The sequence below is a fragment of the Diceros bicornis genome, chromosome 40 (assembly GCF_020826845.1).
Source record: "Diceros bicornis minor isolate mBicDic1 chromosome 40, mDicBic1.mat.cur, whole genome shotgun sequence".
Lineage (NCBI taxonomy): Eukaryota > Metazoa > Chordata > Mammalia > Perissodactyla > Rhinocerotidae > Diceros > Diceros bicornis.
The window spans coordinates 18,020,913-18,044,558 of NC_080779.1; the positions used below are offsets into that span (position 1 = coordinate 18,020,913).

General features: G+C 47.6%; 2 protein-coding genes across 10 annotated transcripts in view; both read left to right on the forward strand.

The window, feature by feature from the left end:
* ACOXL (acyl-CoA oxidase like) overlaps nucleotides 1–11,216 on the forward strand; it is a 371,667-nt gene extending 360,451 nt beyond the window's left edge. For 4 of the 5 annotated variants that reach the window (XM_058534585.1, XM_058534586.1, XM_058534588.1 and 1 more), the window contains one exon: nucleotides 8,978–11,216. In XM_058534585.1, coding sequence (XP_058390568.1) covers nucleotides 8,978–9,178 — 201 coding nt within the window. In that variant the 3' untranslated portion in view covers nucleotides 9,179–11,216. The remainder of the gene's footprint in view (nucleotides 1–8,977) is intronic. The other variant, XM_058534590.1, reaches the window with a different exon arrangement.
* A 1,068-nt stretch (nucleotides 11,217–12,284) lies between these two features.
* BCL2L11 (BCL2 like 11) overlaps nucleotides 12,285–23,646 on the forward strand; it is a 44,942-nt gene continuing 33,580 nt past the window's right edge. For 3 of the 5 annotated variants that reach the window (XR_009217265.1, XM_058534593.1, XM_058534595.1), the window contains exons 1-3: nucleotides 13,977–14,218; nucleotides 15,103–15,239; nucleotides 15,408–15,497. Coding sequence is in view for 4 of the 5 variants with exons in the window: in XM_058534593.1 (XP_058390576.1) it covers nucleotides 13,977–14,218; nucleotides 15,103–15,239; nucleotides 15,408–15,497 (469 nt within the window). In the remaining variant the exon portion in view is untranslated. Of the gene's footprint in view, nucleotides 12,493–13,976; nucleotides 14,219–15,102; nucleotides 15,498–23,646 lie in introns of those variants that run through there. The other 2 variants (XM_058534594.1, XM_058534596.1) reach the window with 2 other exon arrangements.

Below are 23,646 nucleotides of genomic sequence, written 5' to 3' on the forward strand. Positions count from 1 at the left end.
TGACCACTAGACAGACATTTGGGGCTAAGGCAGCAAGTTAGCTGTTACAGACCTAACACTCTGACCCTTTAGAAAACGTTTGTCTACAGAGGTAGGCACTTCTTCAAAGAGGTGATTGGGTGGGAGAGAAGTAAGACCAAGGCCTCTGTGTATTTGTTTGGTGAGTTGGGAAGTCTTAACAAGAAGTGGTAATCGCTGCAAGTAAATTATTTGATTGTGGCGATTTCCACTGGTTGCTTTTGGACAATCAGCATGTTGCTCTTTTGAAGGAATTTGAATTGTGTTTGGTGACTTAAACTGTGGACCAGAGGAGCAGGAAGGGCCTGCAGACCAGTGCAGAGAAGTTCATCCAGCGCCACGGGAAGAGAATCCATTGTTTCTTGAATACCCCCCTACCTGAGCCTCATCAGCCGGGCATATTCTCTGGAGAGTTGAGGCCTTGTCCTTCTCAGGAAGAGCATCTGAGGCTGACCCTTTGCATCGTGACAGCTGGCTCTGCAGCCAATGTACTCGGCACCTTCCTCCAGTGGCAACATCCTACAGGCCCCCTAGGCCAGCTATTACTGCCCTAGCCCTTTTGGAGAATGTGTGTGGCTGGGCAGTCCCACACCGGACACACACGGAACATCAATTCTGACTTTGGGAGAACATCAGGGGTCATGCGTTTGCTATGGTGGCAGAGGCATTTCCTCAGTGCAACATCCCATACATTCCAGGCGCTGGAAACAGTGAAGCACTGGGGGAAAGATGGAGGCAGAATGGGTAGACAGGGCTGTGGAAACAGAAAGCTCTGGATTAAAACCCTGGTTGTGCCAGTTACAGGGTATGTGACTTGGAATTCTTTAAGCCTTGGTTTCCTCATCTGTAAAATGGGGTGATACCTGACAGAGTTGTTGTGAGGACTGCATGACGCAGTGAACGTCAAGATCTCCTCTGTCACCTGGCACACAGTAGGTGTGCAGCAAATGGCAGTCCCAGGCAGCAGGGAGCAGAGCACAGAAAACCTGGGTTACATATGTAAAGGGCTGTTTGTTGCTGCCGGATGCTGTTATGAAGATGTTGAAGATGCAGTTAGGCTGCCAACTCAAGGCAGCCAAGTGGCTCCCTCCGTACCTTGTTGCCATTACAAGTCCAGCCATCTGGGATGGGGTGTGGAAAGCACAGACAGACACTACGTGGGAGAGATGGATCCTTGGCAAAAGCTGGGGTACCAATCTATGAAATGTCCACTGGGGACTAGGGTTGGAAAACACAAGCATAGAATAACATGGGGGAGGATGCAGGCAGGCAGAGGTGGCCAGAGGCACCTGACAGGATCTCAGTTACATGTCACAGCCAGCAGTAAAGGCCATAAATGACAGCCACAGGCAATACGGAAACCTCATTTCACCAATCACTTTAATCTTATTCCCTCATCATATCTTTTAGATTAAAAATTATTTGTTGATTAATTATTTTAAGGTTCTCCTTCTTTTAAAGTTTCTGGCTCAATATCTAGTTAATCCAAAATCAAGCCAATTGAAAAAGAATGAGCAGAAAATCACATGACTAGCCCACCAATATATAACAATCCCTTAGAAAGTAAAGATTGGCTGCATAGAGATTCCTTTTGGAAATTAGGTATAATTGATATCTTATAGCAAGTTTATTTGTTCTTTGGTTTGGTTTGGTAAGGGTAAAAGTTTCCAGTTCTGTGCTTTAACCAGCTAACGTGATTGACACCAAGAAGGGCACACCTGCTGGGCACCTTTGGGACACATCCATTATGTCATTTCACACTTGAGGAAACAGGCTCAGGGAAGGTTATTTGCCCACAGTCACAGGACCAGGGAATGTGGAGCCTAGTGCCACATCCTGGCTCCCTGGGTGGCTTTTGTGAGAGAATTCTCTGCAAACCCATCACTCCTGATTTCCCAGGCATCTGGGGGTCAGATTCCTTTATAAACATTTTCCTCTATCATCCCCCCACATTATATGCTAGTCATGTTACATCTGGCTGTACTATCTGAGGAGCATCTATGTGGTAAGATGGCATGTAAGAAGAGGTATGACTCTTTTATTTTACCCAGTCCAGAGCTCCTGAAAGATGTGCTTTAAAATATCACTCTTTAAAATCAATATTTTTCCAGTGGGTTTAGCACCCTTCTGTAAGGCAGGTTGTCCTTTCCTCAAGGACACCTTAGGCCCGGAGGCCATTCTGTAGACCGTGGGTGAAGGTGATGGGTGGACCGCCCCTGGTCCTGGCTGTACTCCTCCAGGCAGCCAAAGCCAGAGGAGGTCTCAGAGTGCAAGGGGCAGCCACTCTGCTACTGCTCTCCCTCAGCAAGCAGTGTGAGAGCCTGGATGGTGCCATGCCATCTCCCAAGAGCAAGTGTGTTCTTCTCCTGTGCCCTGAGCTCATTACCAACCCAAGAGAGAGTTTGGAAGGGATTTTAATAAGCACCCAGAAAGATACATTCTTTTACTGCCTGACACTGACAAAGCACTGTCAGAGGAAGCCAGTAAAAACAAAAGATTTAAATAAGAACCAGAGTCTCATGACATAATAACCCAAAATGTCCAAGTTTCAATTGAAAATCAGTCATCATACCAAGAACGAGGAAGATCCCCAACTGAATGAAAAAGAACAATCAATAGATGCCAACGCTGAGATGACAGAGATGTTAGAATTATTTGATTTTAAAGCAGCCATCAGAAAAATACTTCAATGAGCAATTATGAGCATATTTTAAACAAATAAAAAATAGAAAATCTCAGCAAAGAAATTGAACTTATAATGAAGAGCCAAGTGGAAATTTTCAAGCTGAAAAAAAATATATATATATATTTGAAAATATATATACAGTCATGTGCCACATAACATCGTTTTAGTCAATGATGTACCGCGTATAGGACAGTCGTCCCATAAAATTAGTATCATATAGCCTAGGTGTGTAGTAAGCTATACTATCTAGGTTTGTATAAGTACACTCTATGATGTTCACATGATGACAAAATTGCCTAGTGACAATTTTGTCACTCAGAACATATCCCCGTCGTTAAGTGACTCACGACTGTATATATAAAATAATCATATATAGATAGAGAGATAAGAACTAGGTGTTCAGGGAAAATAAAAGTGTTAGGGAAGCAAATGGAGGAAATTAATATCTAGCTAGTATCTACTATCTTTGACAAGGTCAGTAGTGTTAAATGACTTATTATAATTATCATATCAATATATTATTACATGTCTGTAATTTAATCCTTACAAAACCCTAAGAGAGAGATAATATTCCCTTTCTACAGATGAAGAAACTGAGGCTTGGCGAAGCTAAATGACCTGTTTATGTTCTTTCAGCTAACACAGTGACTGACTATTTCAGGATGGCTGTACTGAGGCAGTAAATCTGTAACCAAGAACTGACAGCTTGAAAGAGACCTAATGAAGTCACAGTGCGTCAACTGAGGAAGAAGGGCAAACGTGGTGATTCAGTTAAAGAGAATGAAGAGTGTCAAGTGGAAGGCAAGATAAATGTCCTTGACCCGAGTAGAAAGTGCAGATTGTACTTGAGTGGTAGATAATGGATTATGGGAACTCAATCAATCAAGTGCTGTTAAAGGACTCAAGTTCACAATCAATAATTTTACTTGAACCTGAGAAGCAAGTGGAAGTGATTCTGGGCTTTTGGGAAGAAGAATGATCAGATCAAAACAATACTCGAGGAAGGTAATCTTGTGAGGTGAGAATCTAAAGAACTTGGTGAAGGTCTGAATAAGGGGGCTACAGAGGAGAGTGGAGAGGAGTCTCATACCCTATTCTAATATGAAAACAAATAGAGCAGAGGAACTCTGGATGACTTTTCCGTGGATGATAAAGACAGACAACAAAGATGAGAAATGTTCATAGAAGTATGCCTGAGAGATGCACGCTGATACTCATTTTATTTAACACCCTCAACAACCATCAACCTCAACAACCTCAACAACCACTGAAATGAAGCAATACATTTAGATATTGTTTCACACACACGCAATCATTGTGAAAGGTTTCAGACACATAAAAGGAGTCAAATCATAAAATGAGAAATATCTCTGTATCTATTCCCCAGCTTGTCATTTTCAGGCTGCCATCCCATCGCAAGTGGAGCCCAGCAACTCAGCTGATGAAAGGCTTATGTGTTGATGTATACCTTCTTCTTTAAGGAGGATACTCTTTAAAGCTGTCTTAAATGAGAAGTACCTTAGGCATCATAGAATAAGAGAAATCCAGTTGGAATGAGTGGTGAGTCTTGCATCCACGTACACGTGCCTTATTCCGCATACCGTCACACTCAGCCCCCAAGTGTCTGTGAAAATGGACAGATTCACATTGAAACTTATTGGATATGAGTTTCTTAGCAGTCTTTAAAGGCCTTGATGATGGCATTTTGGGGATAAAGAGTCGACAACTCTTGGTTTTGCTCCCTTGCAGTGTGGCCTTCACATAATTACCTCACTCTATCCTCCCAACCACTTCTGAGGTCAGACTTCGTACCCACACTCCGTAGTAGACAGACTCCAGGTCTTGGAGATGAACCCCTGTTGGCCATCCTTGTTTAAGAAGTCTCTAGGAGTAGGGAAACACTGCAGTCCCCATGAAGTAAGGTGACAAAGCTGTGCCAGTCCATTTCATGACACCAGCTGACTCTGGTTAGGCCTGACCAGGCCCTATCCGTTTCTCTCTTTTAGTGGTAGAGGAGAACCTTAGCATTTATAAGACTTGGGACCCCTGGTTGTGAATATCTTCTGCTTTCTTTCCCCATCCTTGACACTTTGATTTTACTGAGTATTTTTGTTGGAAGCTAAAGCCCCTCATAGAGATGACAAAGGGGTGGCAGATGGTTATAAGGCAAGTCTTGGTGACGTGCCTTCTAAATTGGATTAGGGAAGTGGGGTGGGTGGTGGCCTGCAGTGGGACTTCCAGCCCGCTATTCAAATTTTCTCCCAAATGCCCCACCAACTGGACAGTCATTTTTTTATAAACTCTTTTAGGACTGAAATTCCCTCTTTTAGTTAAGCCCATCAGTCAACTACACCTCACTGTTAACTGTTTTAATTATAATTATAATTAATTATAGTATAATAATAATATAGTATAGAATTATAATTATAGAATTGTCCTCAGATTATTAAGGGGAGAAGTGCAGCTGAAGATGACCCCAGTGAATGACAACTTGGATTTTTTAAAGGAAGGTGGCTGTTTTAGTTACCTATTGCCATATAACAGAACACCCTAAAACTTAGTGGGATAAAAAAAATTGTTTATTTCTTGCAGTTCTGTGGGTAGGCAAGCAGGGCAGTTCTTCAGCTAGTCTTAGGTAGGATCGCTCCTCTGGTTGCGGTTAGCTGAATTCAAAAGGACTAGGAGGTCCAAGTTGGCCTCACTCGCATATCTGGCAGTGGGCCTGGCTGCTGGCCGAGGCACCTTGGTCCTTCTCTACGTGGCCTTTCGCATCCTCCAGCAGGCTAGACCCGCTTCTACAGAGCAAGTGGTCTCAGGGTCCCAGGAGCGTGAGAGTGGCCATTACAAGGCTTCTTAAGGCCTAAGCTCTGGAACTCATGCAGTGTCACTTTCTCCACATTCTATTGGTCAGGGCAAGTCACAAGACAGCCCAGATTCAGGGGATGGAGAAAAAAGACTGTATCACAGTACCCAAGCAAGAAAGGGGCTAACTAAGGGATGTTTCAAGTTGGGGTAAGGGACTTGACACAGAGAACAGCATGATTTCACCTGGTGCTGGGAGCAGAAGTGGGGGATGTGGGAAGAGGCAGGAAAACCTTCTGCACAGAGTCTTAGGAGTAGCTGGGGTGTTGCTATAAGTGCCCTGGACACCTTGCACCTTGAGCATCTGTTGTATAATGAACACCAACACATGGAAAAGTAGGGTTTGTTTAGAAGGCTGTAAAGCTTAGCCACTGCCCATGCTAGGCCATCCTAGTCTCCCAACTGGAATTAAGGAAAATGCAAGGAGAGTCAAAAAGAAAAAGACAAGACATGACCTACTGCAACTAATTGGGGGTGGGAAGCCAAACTGATGTTATCGATTCCGCCTGAACATCCGCATATTAACATACCCACTGGCCCTCAAGGGCTGAGGGCTTCCTCTTTCTTTAGATTAGATATACTCAAATCGCACTCACTGGATAGTTCCAGTGGATCTTATGTTCTTACTGTTTTTAGAGCAATACTGCCCATGTTTTTGGGTCTGCCCTTTTAAAAATTTTCTGCAAAAATGTACAACTTGTTCATACTCTTTTATTTCTAAAGGGCACCTGAAAATTGGTGTTTTTGACCACCAGCTGGGCTGGTGAGTTTTCTTTGTAAAGAGATGAGTGGGCTAGGGGTGCTTCATCCAGCACAGTTGGGTCACATCCTGGCAGCGCAGGAGGCCCCCTACAATATGTGCCATTTTTATGCTTATAGTATGGAGGCATATCTTTGGTAATAAAACTAAACTTTAATAGTACTTCGCTTAGTCCTATAGGGCTCCCTGGTAATAAAAAATACTATAACTGTATATTAATAAAGGCTATATTAGCTACCTCAGTTTATCTTGTATTAAGGAGATTATATTTGTAAAAAGTCTTTAAAACTCCTCAGCAGCTCTATGATGTAGGAGGCCTGTGTCTGCAGTGTGCACCACGAATCCACTAGTGCCCAGCTCAGCCTCTCCCAAAGGGAAAGACTCCAGGACATACTTTGTAATGAAAGGGTCATGATTATTATGATCGTCCTCACAGGCAGAGGTAGGGGAGTACCTGGGGTCAGAGTCAAACTTGTCATATCAGGAATGACGCCTGATCCTTGGATCTAGACACTAATCGTTTCGGGGTTCCTGTTGCAGTCTCTGACAAATGGAGAAAGCAAGGAGGAGGACTATTTTAGCCCCAGAAATTTAGCTTTGGAAAGAATCTTAGCAGTCAGCATACAGTCTTCCTGTCAATACAGCATTCCTCTTTAGATTGTCATTGGATAGGTCACTCCCCGAACACTTATGAGCAAGGAAACCCTCCTCTTCTCCAGCCACTGGATTCATTTTATTTATTTATTTATTTTTTGGTGAGGAAGATTGGCCCCAAGCTAACATCCGTGCCAATCTTCCTCTATTTTGTATGTGGGTCACTGCCATAGCATGGCTTAATGAGTGGTGTAGGTCTGCGCCCAGGATCCGAACCTGCAAACTCCGGGCTGCCAAAGCAGGGCATGCGAACTTAATCACTACGCCATTAGGCTGGCCCCTGGATTCCTTTTTTTTAAAAAAATCTGTTTTATTCTTATTTTTAAAGTTGCAAAAATATTGAAGAGAAGTCTGCCTCCTATAATTTCTATCTCTGTGCCCTTATTGTGTGTTCTGCACCAGACATACCAAACTCATACTTTTCCACACAACATTCATTCAGATAATTGAATTCCCCCCCTCCTGTTGAATATATGACAAAATCAGCTGAGTTTCAGACCTAATGGAAAAATTAGCTTGCATGATGATATTACAATATGTGGAAGGTTTAAGGACGTGTACACCATCTCATGGTTTTGAACTGTGTGGTTAAAGACACTGAGAGTTGACAGATTAGTCAAGGATTTGTCGAGTATTAATTACAAACTTTGAAATCTTGGTCAGTGAAAGTTCATCGTAGTGCATCTTGCAAATATGATCAAAGTCTTTTCAGTACTGATTTGATGATGCTTAACCACAGTGTATAAAGAATGAAGTTTTTCATAGAAATTACTGATGTAATAGAGCATATTCTAAAGGAAGAAGTATTGGTGTTAAAATTTATGCTCTTCCCCGACCCTACCCCCACCCCCGTGTGGGGACCCCCTCTCATTGCCTCCAAACACCTGAAATGGCATTTTGGACAGCTACAAAGGAGCTGTGATCTGAACAGCATTAGTGCATGCAGCTTAGGGATGACCACCACTGTGAGGGCAAAGGTGGGGCTGGTGTAAGTGATGTTTTCAAAACCATGAAAATAAACCATGAAAACCTGGGGGCTAACTGTCATTGGGTAAGAAAAAGAAATTTATGGCTGGCTAAAAATTTGAAAAATGGAGGAGTAAAGTGTTTACAGCTGGTTATGGGAAAGGAAAGGAGTCCCTCTGCCCTGTCCTTGTTGAGTTCTACAAAAACAATCTATTATTTTTGGTAGCTTTTTTTCTTGGGAATAAAAAAAAAATGCTCTGGCACCTAAACCACAGAAAATAAAATAAAAATACACCCAAATGTAGCTCTTCCAAAATCATTGGCCTGCATCTTCCCCTCCGTTCTGCCGAGATGTCTTATCTGTGCGTTCCAATGGATATCAGAATACACGGAAAGCGTCAGCCGGGTTCCTTGATGTTCCAGTGAACTGCAGGTCGATTTCCTGCAGCAGCCAGGTGGAAGGTGTACAAAGTAGCCAGTGCCTGGTCTGGGTGGCCCGTCCCCCTGAGCTGGCGTTTCAGGAACCATAGCCTGCTGCCAGCCAGGGATCAGAAGACGCTAGTCTGGGGAGAACTGGGGCGGTCGCCACTAGTTCACCTGTTCTGACGCTCTTCTGACGTTCAGTTGCCTCTGTGCGCCAGAGGGTGGCACCCCAGGCATTCCAGAGGTGGAGAGAAGGAAAAGGGAGGGACTGGAGGCGAGGGGAGGAAGGGAAGGAGAACGCTGATCAATTCTCAGACCTTGGTCTTAAGCTTCCCACCGAATTTGGAGCCCATGCCTACCCCTTTGCGGAATAAGAGGGATTCTGCCAGACTAGCTGTCACCGAGTTAGGAATTTCTAAGCTGAAAACGGCATGCGAGGGTTATTCATGACCAAGGGCCTCTGCGCTCCTGGGTCCCAGGAAATCCAAAGCGAAGTTAGTCTGCAGCCACTGGGTGTGCGAGTGCTTGGGGGTGGGCGCAAAGCCACCGGCACCTGATGCTGTGAGTGAGCCAACATCTGACCTGTCCCTTTGTGTCATGTTTTGCAGTTGCTGGATTTGTGCGACTCGGTGAAGGATGATGCCCTGAGGGTGATCTCCGCCTTTAACATTCCACACACCTTCCTCCACGCACCAATTGCCGGAATCACCAACCCGCTGGCCGGCTGGGCCTTCTACCCTGCGCCGCTGCAGCCCCTGGCCCGGGAAGGGGCGCGCTCTCAGCGGCCCAAACTGGAAGCCAAGTTATAGCGGGCGTGGCGGGAAGGGTGGTGGCCCGCCCACAGCTGCCACGACGCTCGCTTTTCTGACGCCTGGAGCTGGGGCCGAGGCCCGGCTGGCACTCGCTGGGCCGCGGCCCTCAGGGATTTTGGTCGCGGAGCCGGGGTCTGGCTGACGCTGGCGAGGCGCACGATGGGCTGTTGGGAAAGGGAGCCTGGCGGCCGTCCCGGGGTGCCAGGCTTTATCCTCTCCCGCCTGGCCCGGCAGCGACCTCTCTCGGTTTAGGCGCTGGATCGCACTAGACAGAGGGGGCTCCTCTAAGAGCGCGCCCCACAGCCGGCTACCACCGAAGGTCTCCCGCTGTCAGCGGTGACTCAGATTCCCAGTGATTTTGAAAAACTGTGATGCTAGGTGAAAAAAAAAAAAAATCAAAGCATAAAAATCAAAACACACCCGGGCAAAGTTTCAGTTCAGCAAAGTGATGTTTTCCCAGTGAATCAGACCCTTTCGGGCTCTGCGAGGAAACGCACGGGCGGGGAAAAGGGAGTGTGAGCCTGGAGTTTTGCTCTCGGCAGAGCACGAACTTGAGCTCGTCCTCCCAGGCAGGCGGCTTCCGGACCGCAAGCCAAAGCACAGAAAACAACTTTACCATATGAAATTGTAATCTGATCTTTAGAAGAGCTTAGATACATAAGTTTAATAAAGAAATTAAGCAATGGGAAGGCGCCCCTGCTGCTTGCAGAGGACGGGGAGGCGGGCCAGGGCAATACACTGCAATAAATTGGTTTCGGAACTTGGAGAGACCACACCGGCGACGCCTGTGGTCCCGACGAGGGCTGTAGAGTTCCCATTTCTCAGGTCCCGGTTGCCCGACTTCATTCTTGCTCCTTTCTCTCAGTCCGAACCACTCTCCTTCTTCCCTCTCCACATCTCGTGGCAGAGGCAGGAGTGGGCACCGCTCTGCTCGTGTCCGAAAGGGCGACCTTCAGGACCGCAGCGAAGATCTAATACCTACCTGCCCTTCCCACTCTGCCCCTCCACTGGACTCGGGCCCAGGTTCAGGAGGACCTCTGCCCTGCAGGAGAGGCCGGGAAGGGCTCGCGGTCCCCCGACTCGGGGCGCTCGGCCGAAGCTCACCAGCACAGTCTGGGGTGCAGGAACAGCCGCCTCCGAGCCCACCTCCTCGTTGTGCTCCAAATAAGAGCGCTTCACCGGTTGCTTTCCCCGACGCCTTTGTTTTTTAAAGTGTTCACAGGGTCGCTAGAGCGGACGACGCGGGGGCGGCAGAGCTGCACAGAAGCAGACTACAACTACCAGGGCTTTGTTCTGCGCGGTTCTTTTCCGGTCCCTGTCTGCATCGTCCAACCCCACGGAGAGCGCGAAGCAATCGGGAGCGCGGCTGGAGTTCCCAGCCGGCGCAGCAGGTTCCGTTGCTTCCCCGAGAGTGCCACGCCGGGCGGCGAAGGCGCAGAGTTTGCCTGCGGCCGCCACCTACGGTCGCGGGCGGGAGCTCCAAGCGGAACCGAAGTCAGGGTAGACCTCCGGCCTCGGTGTCCACTTCGCCGCGTCCACGCCCATGCCCTTTCCCTTCTGCAGCGAAATCCCCAGGCGGAGCCCGGAGCGCGTCCTCGAGCCCCTCCAGGAACCCCTGATCTCCTTCACTTCGCTCAGGACCTCCCGGAGGATACACTGAGAAGACTTTAACCTGGGGCTTTGCTGTCACGTTGACGTTCTATTTCTGTTTACGCAACACAAAAAGTGACCAAGGTGGCCAGACGGCGGGACAATGCCTCGCTGACTTGCTCCTCTGCACCGAGGACCCTTCCTTCTCCCTTCCAAGGTGCCGGTTAGAGTGGCCCTTAAAATGAGTTTCTTTAATTCGTCTAGCCTGGTCTCCCCCGCGGCGGAGTGTTCCATCTCCCGACCGACCTTGCCCCCACTCACCCGCCGCGGCTGTCTCAAAGCCCGACGAGCGCGGGGAGGAGTAGGGGTGCGGATGCCGACACGCATTGGGAGGGCAGATGGGGGAGCGCACGGAGTTTGGTCCCGCAGGGAAGGAATGGGAGTGGGCCGCGGACTCCAAGGAGGAAGATGATGGGGCGCGCAGGGAGGAGGAGTGGGGGGTATTGCGCTCCCCACACCGCACTCCACGCGCGGTCCGAAACCTCCTGCGCCGCCTTCACCGGCCTCAGCACGCCGAGGCGACGGTTCCCGGGCGGGTCTCCGAGAGCTCAACAAATCTCGAGGACCCCAACCGACCGGGAGGCACCACTCTCTCCCACTTGGAAGCCGCGACTCCTCTTGGTCCTTTTTTTTTTTTTTCGTAAAGGGATTTTTTTCTAATTCATTTTCCATTTCCCTATTTTACCTGCTCCGCGCGCACTCGCTTCCCGCCTCGCACTTGGGCTACGACTCCGTTGATCGCTCCTTGCCTTTTTCTCGACTCTCCTCACTAAGGGCTCTGCCTCTTACGGCGCGAGAGAAAAGCTAGGTGCCACTGCGGGGTGGCATAAGTTCTAAGAGTACTGCGTGAGGCGAGGGCGAGAAACACGAGCAAAATGCAGATCTGGGGTCCCGCCGGGAGCCCCGGACTCTGGGAGGGAGGAGGGCTCAGAAGCCCCTGCTCAACCTTGGATCCGCGCGTTCTCAAGGACCAGCCCAGTTCCCGTGCCTGCCCCAGAGTGGCTGAGAGAGAAACTCCCGCAACCGATCAAGGACTCAGGGGCGCCTCCCGAGCCTTTCCGCGGGCGACAGAGGCCGGGCCCGGCTCAGAGTATGCTCTGAGCCATCCGCGGCCGCCGCTGGATGGGGAGAGGCAAGGGTACACTCTGGGGTGGGGGATGGGTGCGCACCAGCCGCCAGCAGCCCAAGTCGCTCCAGTAAACACGCCCAGCTGGGGCAGGGCTGGCGGCGCGCGCAGAGGGGAACCCGGCGGGGCCACCCCCGCCTTTACCTGCCGGAGCCTGCACGCGCCGGCTGCCGCGGCGCCGCGGGGGCGGAACTTGCCTGCCCGCGCGCTGGGGCGGGACTTAGCGGGGGCGGGGCCCGCGGTGATTGGGCGCGGGCGCGGGGCCGCGAGCCTGAGCTGGGCTGCCCGGGCGCGCAGGTTTCACTTCGCTCCGCGCAGCCTCCAAGTCTGGATCTTGTAGGAGCTCTCCGGCCGGCGTCGCCGCCACCGCCGCCACTGGATTTTCGCAACTGCCCCGCGCGCCCTGCCCCACTGCGGTCGGCATCGTCTCGGGCTGCTCGGTTGGCCCCGCTCCCGCCGCCACCGCCTCGGCGCTCTTCCCCTGGCCCTCGTCCCCCCAATGTCTGACTCTGATTCCCGGACTGAGAAACGCAAGGTAAATACCTCCGAATCCCGGGGAGCGGGCCGGGTACGGATGGCACACCAGGCGCCGGAGCCAGCACGACTCCACCTCCTGCCCGTTTCCCGCGCACGTGCAGGCGGAGACGCACGTACCCGTCCCGCGTGTCGCCGGCGGGAAGCGGCGATCAGTGCGTGTCGGGTGTCCCTCCCTGGGCAGGTCCACTTTGGGAAGGGGTCTTCCGCGCAGAGGCTGCGGGCTCTTGGCCGAAGCGCGGCTCGGGCCGGAGTTCCGCGCGCGGCAGTGGTGACGCGTCTCGGGGCCGGCTGGGAGAGGCAGCGCGTGCTCTCCGCGCTGGCCCGGGAGCTGGGGTTCCGCTTCACCGTAACGGGCTGCGCGCCTGGCCGGGAAGTCTCGCCACCCGGCGGCCCCCGAGTAGTGGCCGCGCGGTACGAGCGGGTCTCGCGTCTTGGCTTTTCTCGGGCGCGCGGGCCTGTTGCGGAGGATTTGCGGAACTGTGGTGGTGATTTAACTGACGAGATTCGGCTTTTCCCTTTACTCATTCAGGCCGAGGTTTCGGGGCAGCTGCTGCGTTCGCCTTCACGGACATGTCTGGGGGCCCTGCGCGGTCTGCGGGCGCCCTGCGGACGATGCCAGCCGCACGATCTATAGACGCGAGAGACGGAGGGCCTCCTCCTACCGCCGGGCCCCGCGGTAGACGAGCCGCCGGCAGCAGAACCTGCTCTGTCCTTGGGCCCGGGCTATCTTAGCAACTCGGTCGTGCCCGAGCGCACCCCGACCCACTCGCAGTGGTAGCTGGCGGTGCCGTGTCCTCGGCGGCCTGTTACTCGGGGTTGGCCCTGGTAATGGAAGGCCCACGGGACGCGGGGGATGGCGGTGTGGATGTGTTCGTTGTCTGTCGTGGTCACGGGCGCGCGCAGATACGCACGCCCGTGGCCAGTGGTGGCTGCCCAGATTTGGTGCGTGTCCGCGGCGCACCGGGAGAAAGAGGAGAGGTTGGAGGAGGATGGGCGCTGCAGCTGGGGAGGGGGCGGCCTTTGGGGTCCTCACCCCAGCGGGCCTGGGCAAGGGTCTGTGGCCAGGACTGAGGTCTGAGGACGGCCCTGCGGGTGCGGGGAGAGCGCGGCTCCTGCTTTGTCTCCAGGTGACCCGCTGCTTGGGGCGGCGGGGGCTGCTGAGGCGCGCGCGGCGTCCCGTCGGGCACAGGGGCGGGGCGGGGTAGCCTGGGCAGCCCCGGTCCCCGAGGCCTGCGAAGCCCTCGCCGAGGCTGCCGCCGCCGGGGCCGGAGCCGCGTTCGGAGGCGAGTTTGTCAACAATCGCCTCGCCTTTGGCGGCCTGACCCGTAGGCGCCGCCCCCGCCGCCGCCGGCGATTGGCTGCGGCGCGGAGCGACCGCACGCGGGCCAATTGGGAGCGCGGGCACCCGGCGCCAGCGGCGCGGGGAGGTCGGTGGTGCCGGCGGGCGCAGTGCGCGAGGGGAGGAGCGGGAGGAGGCGGAGGATGTTCCCGGCGGCGGCGGCCGGGGCAGCGCGGGCCAGAGGCGCGGCGCGCGGAGCCCTCGGCTGCCCGGCGGCAAGTTGCAGGCTCTGTGCCGTCCCGGGGGCTCTGAACGCGAGTCCCGGGCTTTGTTTCCCGCGCTGCCTTCGTGGCCACAGTCACGGGGCTCCGGGTCGGCGAAAGGCGCGGGCTGGACGCCGCGGGGCCGAGGCCCGGACTCGACGCTCCGAAGGGAAGGGGCGGACGTGAGTTTCGGCCTGATTGCCTCCAGTCGGGGAGGGCCTTGGGGGTGAAGGAGCCGCGCGCCGGGTGTCGCCTCGCGTGCAGAGTTACTTGTGGACTTTGCAGGGGGCACCAGGGGACGGCTGCGGGGACCTCCCCATTTGGAGGTGTGCGCCTAACTGCGGGTGTACTTTGGAGAAGTTCTGTCCGGTTCGGTGCGGCGCGCTGGCCCCCGCGGGAGGAGGGGCGCGCGGCCCGGGAGCGGGAGGGACCGCGGGCGCAGAGCGCCGGAGCCGGGCCGAGCCGCGCTCTGAGTTACAAACTCTATTGTGACGCACTTACTACGACTGACGGCCCTTGCCAAACCTTCCCCAGACTTGCTGCCCTCAGCACTTTCGGCAGAACAATGGGGCCGGAGCGGGGAGCGCGGCCAGGCGCTTGCGAGCGCTGCATCTGCGCCCGCTCCTGTGCTCCAGAGCGGCTTCTGATCCCGGGAAATCAGAGCCCGCTGGGAGTTTCAGACTTACGCGAGTTGGCCCTGAGCAGAGAGCACATGTGAATAGACCTCAGAAGAGCTGCTTCTCCTAAGACTTGAGAGAGAGAAAGAGAGAGAGAGTGTGTGTGTGTGTTGGAGCGCTAGTTCGCAAGTAATTGACGTTGTTTCTGTGTTTTGTTTGGTGGCAGGAAGTTCAGCCCCCCTCCCCCACAAAGATAATGATACCTTTGTTATTTTAGGTGTATTTTTATTCTTATTTGGAAGATTGTCAGAGAAGTATACAAAGTAATGACAGAGTATTTAGTATTAACTTGAACAACTTTCAACGAATAGGGGGAAGTTAGCTAATTTATTTATTCGTTGTCGTTATTATTTTGCTGAAGATAATCTTAGTTTTTATTTTACTTGCAGAAAAAAAGGCCAGATGGCAAAGCAACCTTCAGATGTAAGTTCTGAGTGTGACAGAGAAGGTGGACAATTGCAGCCTGCTGAGAGGCCTCCTCAGCTCAGGCCTGGGGCCCCTACCTCGCTACACACAGAGCAGCAAGGTAATCCTGAAGGCGAAGGGGACCGCTGCCCCCAAGGCAGCCCTCAGGGCCCGCTGGCCCCACCGGCCAGCCCTGGCCCTTTTGCTACCAGATCCCCGTTTTTCATCTTTGTGAGAAGATCCTCCCTGCTGTCTCGATCCTCCAGTGGGTATTTCTCTTTTGACACAGACAGGAGCCCGGCACCCATGAGTTGTGACAAATCAACACAAACCCCAAGTCCTCCTTGCCAGGCCTTCAACCATTATCTCAGTGCAATGGGTAAGCATTGCCCGGGTAAGAGGCAGTTGATGTGCGGTTGTTTATCTGTTTAAGGCTGTGTGTAGGATTTAAAGCCCCTTTTTAGAACCCTTTTACGGATTGATTCCACATCTTGATGGAAATGGAGGATATCTCAAATAATACGTCAAACCAACATTTTTGAGAAATGTTACCAAGTTTTGTGACAGCGATGAGTTGAGGTCCAAGCATTGGCCTTTTGGGCAGTAAAGCTGGAATCCTGACTGCCTTCATGAAAGTGTGTAACCGTGGCAAGTTGTTCTAGCCACCAAGACTTACTTATTAATGACATTCCTCTTGAGGGGGACTCAGTCAGTTACAGCAGATAGCTTAATAACATAACCAAAAGTGTAAAGAAAGAGATGAGACAGGTTAATCATTTGCAAAAACGACAGTTTAAAAAAATGAGCTAGTTCATATAGGCAGGGCCAACATAGAGCCATGAAAATGGTTTGTTTTCTACTCAGATTCTTCTTTGGGCTTATTTTGTTTGCTCAGAGAGCTTGGACATAGTGCTGATAAGATTAGCCTGTGGGTTTTTGTTTCAGGGATTAAAGACAGTTTTAGGGTCTGAACCAGAGGTGGTAAACACAAATGCCCAGAAAAGCCTGGCGATGCCATCAGGGAGGGAACTGACCTAGGGGGCGGGATCGTGGCACATTGGAGAGCATTTGCCCCATCTACATTAGGGCTACTCCCAATTGTGGCTGGGAGGGTGTGTGGTCTCAGAGTGGTAGGTTTTCCTATAGTGCAAAATAATCCAAGAATGCAGATTTTGATGCCAGATATCCTGATGTTTAAACATTGGCACTAATTTAGAACTTTGAAAGCGCTGTTCAAGCCAGATACAAACATCTGCAGGCCTGATTTGACCTTTGAGCAGTTCTCCGACCCTGGTGTAGGGGGTGAGACTATATTGGTTCAAATGACTGTTCCCCGCTTATGGAAAAGGGTCATGTCTTTATCAGGATTCACCAGAATCTTATTTACCATTTTTCCATATTTGCCCTTCCTCTATTAACGAGATATAAGTAATTCAGCAGCGTTATTGATTAAGAAATCCAGTATAGGTTCTATTAAAGTGTAGATCACACTTTCCGTGCCAAAGTCTAGCTAAAACAAAGTCATCAGGCTAGACACTTGACTGCTGGAACATGATGACAGATCTTGCATTTGCAAATACTGTAGGGTTCTGTCTACATGGCCTTCAAGGATGTAAACCATGCAGGTCTGCCCCCGTGTTACAAAGTTAGAACCTTGCAGGGTTGGTTACTTGTCAGTTTCAGCACACCTGAGAAATGGCAGAACACCAGTGCTCTACATGTTGGTTCTGCATCTCCTGCTAAATGCTTTATTAGGACCCTCCTTAGGGAAGGGAGCTAGAAGTTTTATTACTTTAGTTTTTGCTGTTACTGCAGCTCCTGAACTCATTTGAGCCTTAGGAGTTCTTGGTGCTTGCAAATGTTTTTCTGCCCGTGAAAATGCTCCTGAGTATCTGAACCTACAGCATTCTTGCTTACCAAATGAGTTAACAGGGTCTTATCAGGTGTATATTTAAAAATCTATGTATTTTAAGGATCTTTTGGAAGCTATTAGAGTTTTTCACTGCAGACCTACAAATCAGGCTACACGTGGTGGCTTAATGCACAGTAATAGTGGGTGAGTTAGTGTATTTTTTAATGTAAGGACAGGCATGAGTGCTTTTTCTGGTGACATACTATTTAGCGAGCTAATTATAAGGTAAGCACTGTTACCTGAGATGAGCTTTAGAGATCACAATCTGAATTATCAAGCAAAGTTATGGTTATACTTGTGAAGTACAGTAATGGATCCTGAGGTGTCATTTTATAGTATTAACTACATTCCAGTAGATTGGTGTGATAACTTAGAGCTTAATGCAGAGGATTAAATGATAAGTTATAAGGAGTTTGTCTGAAGTTAATGCACCAAGGTAAGTTTCCAGTATATTAAGTTCTTGGGAGATTTGCTTGGGGAGGGGATGAATGCGGTGAGGAGAGGGGGAAATCATTGGGGGCGGGGGAGAGGATTTAGTCATATGTGAGTTCATTAAATTGAGGAATAAAATTTACAATCTTAGTAGTCCATGACTTTTTTTCCTGGCTATTCTTACAGTAGTTCAGGGCCTGAAGACTGCTCAGATATGCTGAGTTGATAAGTTTTGGTTGTCTTCTCTTTGGCCATGTTGAATATTCCTTTTTCAACTGTATCCATTAAGATCTTCAATGAAGCTTTTGAGAATTTATTGCAGAATACATTTTTCACAAAGAAGTGTTTATGATTGGTTTCAACCAGTGCAACACGAATGTGAGATTATAAAGAGGTTCTCCTTAGCTGGGAGCTCCTTCATCCACAGAATAGTTTTCTGCTCCGCAACTTTGGGTAGAGAACAGTGTATTTGTCAGTTCTGTTCTTGGCATTTTTGTTCTAACGAGAAAGTAGATTCTCGTCTGGAATGTACAGCAGTTAGATATTGGTACTAGAAGCATCTTCATGTTTTCCCCCATATCGCAGATGTTTCTGAAGATGTGTTCAAAGAATATTTGTCTGTGAGAGAGAATAGTTTTTTCACTTTTACCGAATTTTAGTGTCCTTACACTCTGGGAGGATTAACTTGACCGATGCTCTCTTAGTCAGTGAAGGACTGATTATTTTTATCAAAATCACTGGTGGAGGTGTTGATTTGCTGAGGGCCTTTTCTAGTGAGTGTGCATATGCCATGTGTGTTTTTAATACAAACTGTGTACTAAATTCCGTACAAATTCGTACTTTGAAGGTGTAGTCAGTGCAATTGGAAATAAGAGTTGGGAAAGGCGAGGATATGGGTGAATTAACAACTCCCACGTTTCATTTTGATAAATGACTTAAACTTTATGCTTGCTCTCTGGCACATCAGAATCCAGGGGTGGGAGTTGGATGTGTTGTTCTTTGCATCCCTCAGTGTCTTGTGTGTACTCCTCTTGTAGTTGGTAACTGTCTGACCTCTCTTAGATTGTGAGCTCTCTGAGGGAAGGCATGATGTCCTGCAAATCCTAACGAGGGCCTGACAAAGAGGAGCTGCTCAGATGTTCACAGTCATTGGAGCTCTCCCCATCAGTCTTTCCATAGGGCTAACTGAGGACAAATAAGATTTCAAAAAAAGTCTGGTAGCAAGAAAAAGACCCTGCCCCCCGCCCATGTATTTTTAATTATTTGGATCTAGCTATAAGGTTTGTCATGTGGGGTGACAGGTAAGTTCAGCAGAGGCCCAGGAGGGAAGCCACATGTGGCTATTGAGCATTTAAAATGGGACTGTCCAAATTGAGCTGTGCTGTCAGTGTCAATTCATACTGGAGTTTGAAGACTTAGTACATAAAAAAGAATGTAAAATATCTCAGTCATTTTCATATTAATTATATGTTGAGATATTTTGGGTATATTGGGTAAAATAAAATATTTTTTTATTGTAAAAAACTCATAAAACTTACCATCTTAACCATTTCAGTAGTGTTAAGTATATTCACATTGTTGTGCAACCGATTCCCAGAACTTTTTCATCTTGCAAAACTGAAACTTACTCGTTAAACAACAACTCCCATTTCCCCTCCTTCCAGCTCCTAGCAACCTCCATTTTATCTGCGTCTGTGACTTTGAGTATTGTAGGTACTTCGTGTAAGCAAAATCATACAATATTTGTCCTTTTGTTACTGGCTCATTTCACTTAGCATAACGTCCCCAAGGTTCATCCATGTTGTCGCATGTGTCAGAATTTTTTTTCTTTTTAAGGCTGAATAATATTCCATTGTGTGTATAGACCACGTTTTATTTATCCGTTCATCAATCAGTGGACACTTGGGTTGCTTCCATCTCTTCGCTAGTGTGAATAATGTCACTATGGATATGGGTATGCAAATACTTCTTCGAGATCCTACTTTCCATTCTTTTGGATAAATACCCAGAAGTGGAATTGCTGGATCATGTGGTAGTTCTATTTTAAATTTTTGAGGAACCTTCATACTGTTTTTCTGTAGTGGCTGCCCTGTTTTATATTCCCACCAACAGTGCACAAGGGTACCCGTTTCTCCACATCTTCACTGACACTTGTTTTATTTTTGATAGTAACCATCCTAATGGGTGTGAGGTGACATCTCATTGTATTTTGATTTGTGTCCTTAACGATTAGTGATGTTGAGCATCTTTTCATATGCTTGTTGGCCATTAAATAAAATACATTTTTAATATTAATTTTACCTGTTTCTTTTAACCTTTTGAAGTGTGGCTACTAGAAAAATGTCAAGTTAGATCTGTGGCTGGCATTCTGGTTTAACTGGACAGGCTAGCCTTGCAGATACAGCAGCTGGGATGTGCAGTGTACTTTAGCAAGCCAGACCTTCCTTTCCCACTCAAAGCTCATCGTTTCCATGGAACTTACTCCTTTGGTTGCTTTTGTTGATTTAGGAGAGTGAAAGTAATTAACCTAAAATCTTGTAAGCATCTTAAACATCGAATGAACTTGTAGACAACTGTATTCTCCAGGCAAATATGGGTATCTGTTTTGTTTTACCTCTTTAAACTCCATGGTCCCTGCTGGCTTTGAAAAAGTAGAAGGTGGCATGGTTTGCTTCCTCAGGCTCCTCAAGGCTGCCCCAAGATGAAGACTCACAGTTCTGGTCTTCAAGCCCCAGGGTCATAGCTTGGACACCAAGAGAAACAGGTACACTCAGGAGTGGGAATAGAAAATGACAAAAAAGAAAAGGAAATTTTCTTTATTGGTTCCAAACAGAATTTAGTAATTGATAGCTATCTAGATAGTTTTAAATTTTATATCTTTAGAAAAAAACTTTTTATTTTGAGATAATTATAGATTCACATGCAGTGGGAAGAAATGATACAGAGAGGTCCTATATGCCCTTTACCCAAGTTTCCCACAATGACCAAGTCTCGCATAATAGAACAGTATCACAACCGACAAATGATGTCGGTAAAATCCAGTGACCTTATTCAGAGATCACCATTTCCACATGCACTCCATTCTGTGTGCGTGGGAGTGCGTGTTTAATTCTGTGCAGTTTTACCAAATGTGAGGTTTGTGTGACCACCACCACAGTCAGGATACAGAACAGCTCCGTCCCAGAGATTTCTTGTGCTCCTTTCCATAGCCACAGCCACCTCCCTCCCGCTCCCGAACCCCTGATAACCACCTGTCTGTTCTATGTATCTATCCTTCTGTCATTTCAAGTATGTTATATAAATAGAATCCTACTATATGTGACCTTTTGAGGTTGGCTTCTTTCACTCAGAATAACTCCCTTGAGATCCACCCAAGATGTTGTGTGTATCAGTGGTTGCTTGGTTTTTATTGCTGAGTAGTATTCCACAGTATGGATGTACCACAGTTTAACTATTTGCAGGTTCTGGCAGGGACCTGGCACAGCCAGCACTTGGGGAGGGTTTGCCAGCCTGTACTGCATGTCACACATTGTCCCCTGGTACGTCTTCGGGCAGCTGCCAGTTGAATGCCAAGGACACAGGCTTCCTGGTGAAGCTTCCCATCAGTGGACTGTTGCTGTGAACAGTCCTGTACAGGTTATTGTGTGAACATGAGTTTTCATTCCTCTGAGATAAATGCTCAGAAGTGCAGTTGTTGGATCATTTGGTAGTTTAGTTTTTTAAGAAACTGCTGAACCGTTTGCCAGATGGCTGTACCATTTTATATTCCCATCAGCAGTATATGAGAGATCCAGTCTCTCCACATCTTAGCCAGTATTTGGTGTTATCACTATTTTTTATTTTAGCCATTCTGACACGTGTAATAATATCTCATAGTAGTTTTAATGTGCATTTCCTTCAAGCCTAATGATGTTGAATATTTTTTCATGTGTTTATTTGCATCTGTATACCCTCCTCAGTGAAATGGCTGTTCATCTCTTTTGCTCATTTTCTAATTGGACTGTTTGGCTTTTTTATTCTTTTGAGTTTCAAGACCTTTTGTATATTTTAGATTCAACGCCTGTGTCAGATATGTGATCTGCAAATATTTTCTCCTAATCTGTAGCTTGTCTTTTCATTGTCTTAACTTCATAGAACTAAGAGATTTTAACTTGGATGGAGGTCAGTTTATCAATTTTTCCTTTTATGCATCCTGTTTTTGGTGTCCACTCTAAGAACTCTTCACCAAGCCCTAGGTCCCAAAGGTTTTTGTCTAGTTTTTTCTTTTTCCTAAAAGTCTTATAGTTTTACATTTTGCATTTGGATCTATGATGCGTGTTGAGTTAATTTGTGTGTAAGGTGTAAGCTTTAGAGCAGTGTTTATTTTTTTTGACTACAGGTGCTCAGTTGCTCCAGTACCATTTGTTGAAAAGATTATCCTTTTTCCATCTAATTGCTTTTGCACCTTTGTCAAAAATCAGTTGGCATGTTTGTGTGGGTCTATTTCTGGGTTCTTTTTTGTTCCATTGAACTATGTGTCTCTCCCTCTGCCAGTGCCACGCTGCCTTGATTATTGTCGTTATATCCTGGGCCATAATAATGGGTAGAGTGAGTCTTCAGTGATTCTGTTCTTTTTTAATTGTTTCAGCCTAGGTCTTGTGCCTTTTCATATAAATTTTAGAATAAGCTTGTCCGTACCTACCAAAAACCCTACTGAGGTTTTGATAGGCGTTATATTAAACCTATAGATCAGTTTGGGGGAGACTTTGCATCTTTGCTATGCTGAGACTTCCAGTCTGTAAATAGGTTTGTCTCTTCAAGTATTTAAGTCTTTAGGTTTTGTAATTTTCAGCATACAGATCTTGTACGTGTTTTGTTAGATTTCATTTACTTTGGTGCAATTATGAATGGTATTGTATTTTCCATTTCAGTTTCCACGTGTTCGTTTTTAGTATATAGAAATGCAGTTCATGTTTGTGTGTTGATCTTGTATGCTGCAGCCTTCCTGAGCTCATTAATTATAGAAGTTTTTTGTAGGTTTCTTGGGAGAGACCTATCTAGACGATCATGTAATTGGCAAATAGAGACAATTTTATTTGTTCCTGTCTGATTTGTGTGCATTTTATTTCTTTTTCTCGCCCTTTTATGCTGGCTAGAACTTCAGCGCTATGTTGAATAGGAGTGTTGAGAGCAGACATTCTTGCCCTTTTCCCCAATCTTAGGGGGAAAGCTTTCAGTCTTTAGCCATTAAATATGATGTTAACTGTAGGTATTTTGTAGATGCTCTTGAAAAAGATAAAGTTTCTCTTTATTCCTAGATTGCTGAGTTTTTATCATAAATGAAATAGGTGTTGGATTTTATAAAATGGTTATTCTGCATCATTTGGTATCATCATATGTTTTTACTTATGTTAGCCTTGTGGTGCATTTCACTGAATAATTTTCATTGTTAATCTGCCTTGCATGGCTGGGATACATCCTACTTGGTCAGGGTATATAATTCTTTTCATACATTGCTGGATTGAATTTGCTGATATTTTGTTGAGGATATTTGTGCCTAAGTTCATGAGAAGTATTTATCTGTTGTTTTCTTTTAAGACTGTCTAGTTTTGATATGAGGGCCTTAACAGTGATTTGGGAAGTGTTCCCTCCTCCTCTCTTTTCTGGAAGAGATTGTATAAAATTGGTATTCATTCTTCTGTAAATATTTGGTAGAATGCTCTAATGAAACCCTCTGAACCTGGAGATTTCTCTTTTGAGTGTTTTTAAATTACAAACTCATTTTCTTATGTGTTTATAGGACTATTCAGGTTGTCTGTTTCATCTTAGTTGGGTTTTCGTGGTTTGTGTTTTTCGAGGATTAGTCCATTTCTTTTCAGTTGTTGAATTTAAGAATGTATCAAGTATCGATGTTGTTCCCTTATTATCCTTTTAAATTGATGCAGAATCTGTTGCCATAGCCTGTTTCATTCCTGCTATTGGTGATTTTTTTTCTTACTTCTTATCTTTATCAATCTTTGTAGAGGTTTATCAGTTTTATTTTTTTAATCCAGCTCTTTGTTTCATTGATTTGGCTGTACTGTTTTCCATTCTATTGTTTATCATTTCTTTCCTTCTGTTTACATCGTGTTTATTTTCTTTTTCTGGTTTCTCAAGGTAGGAACTGAGGGTAGTGTTTTGAGACCTTTCCTCTTTTATTGTAAGC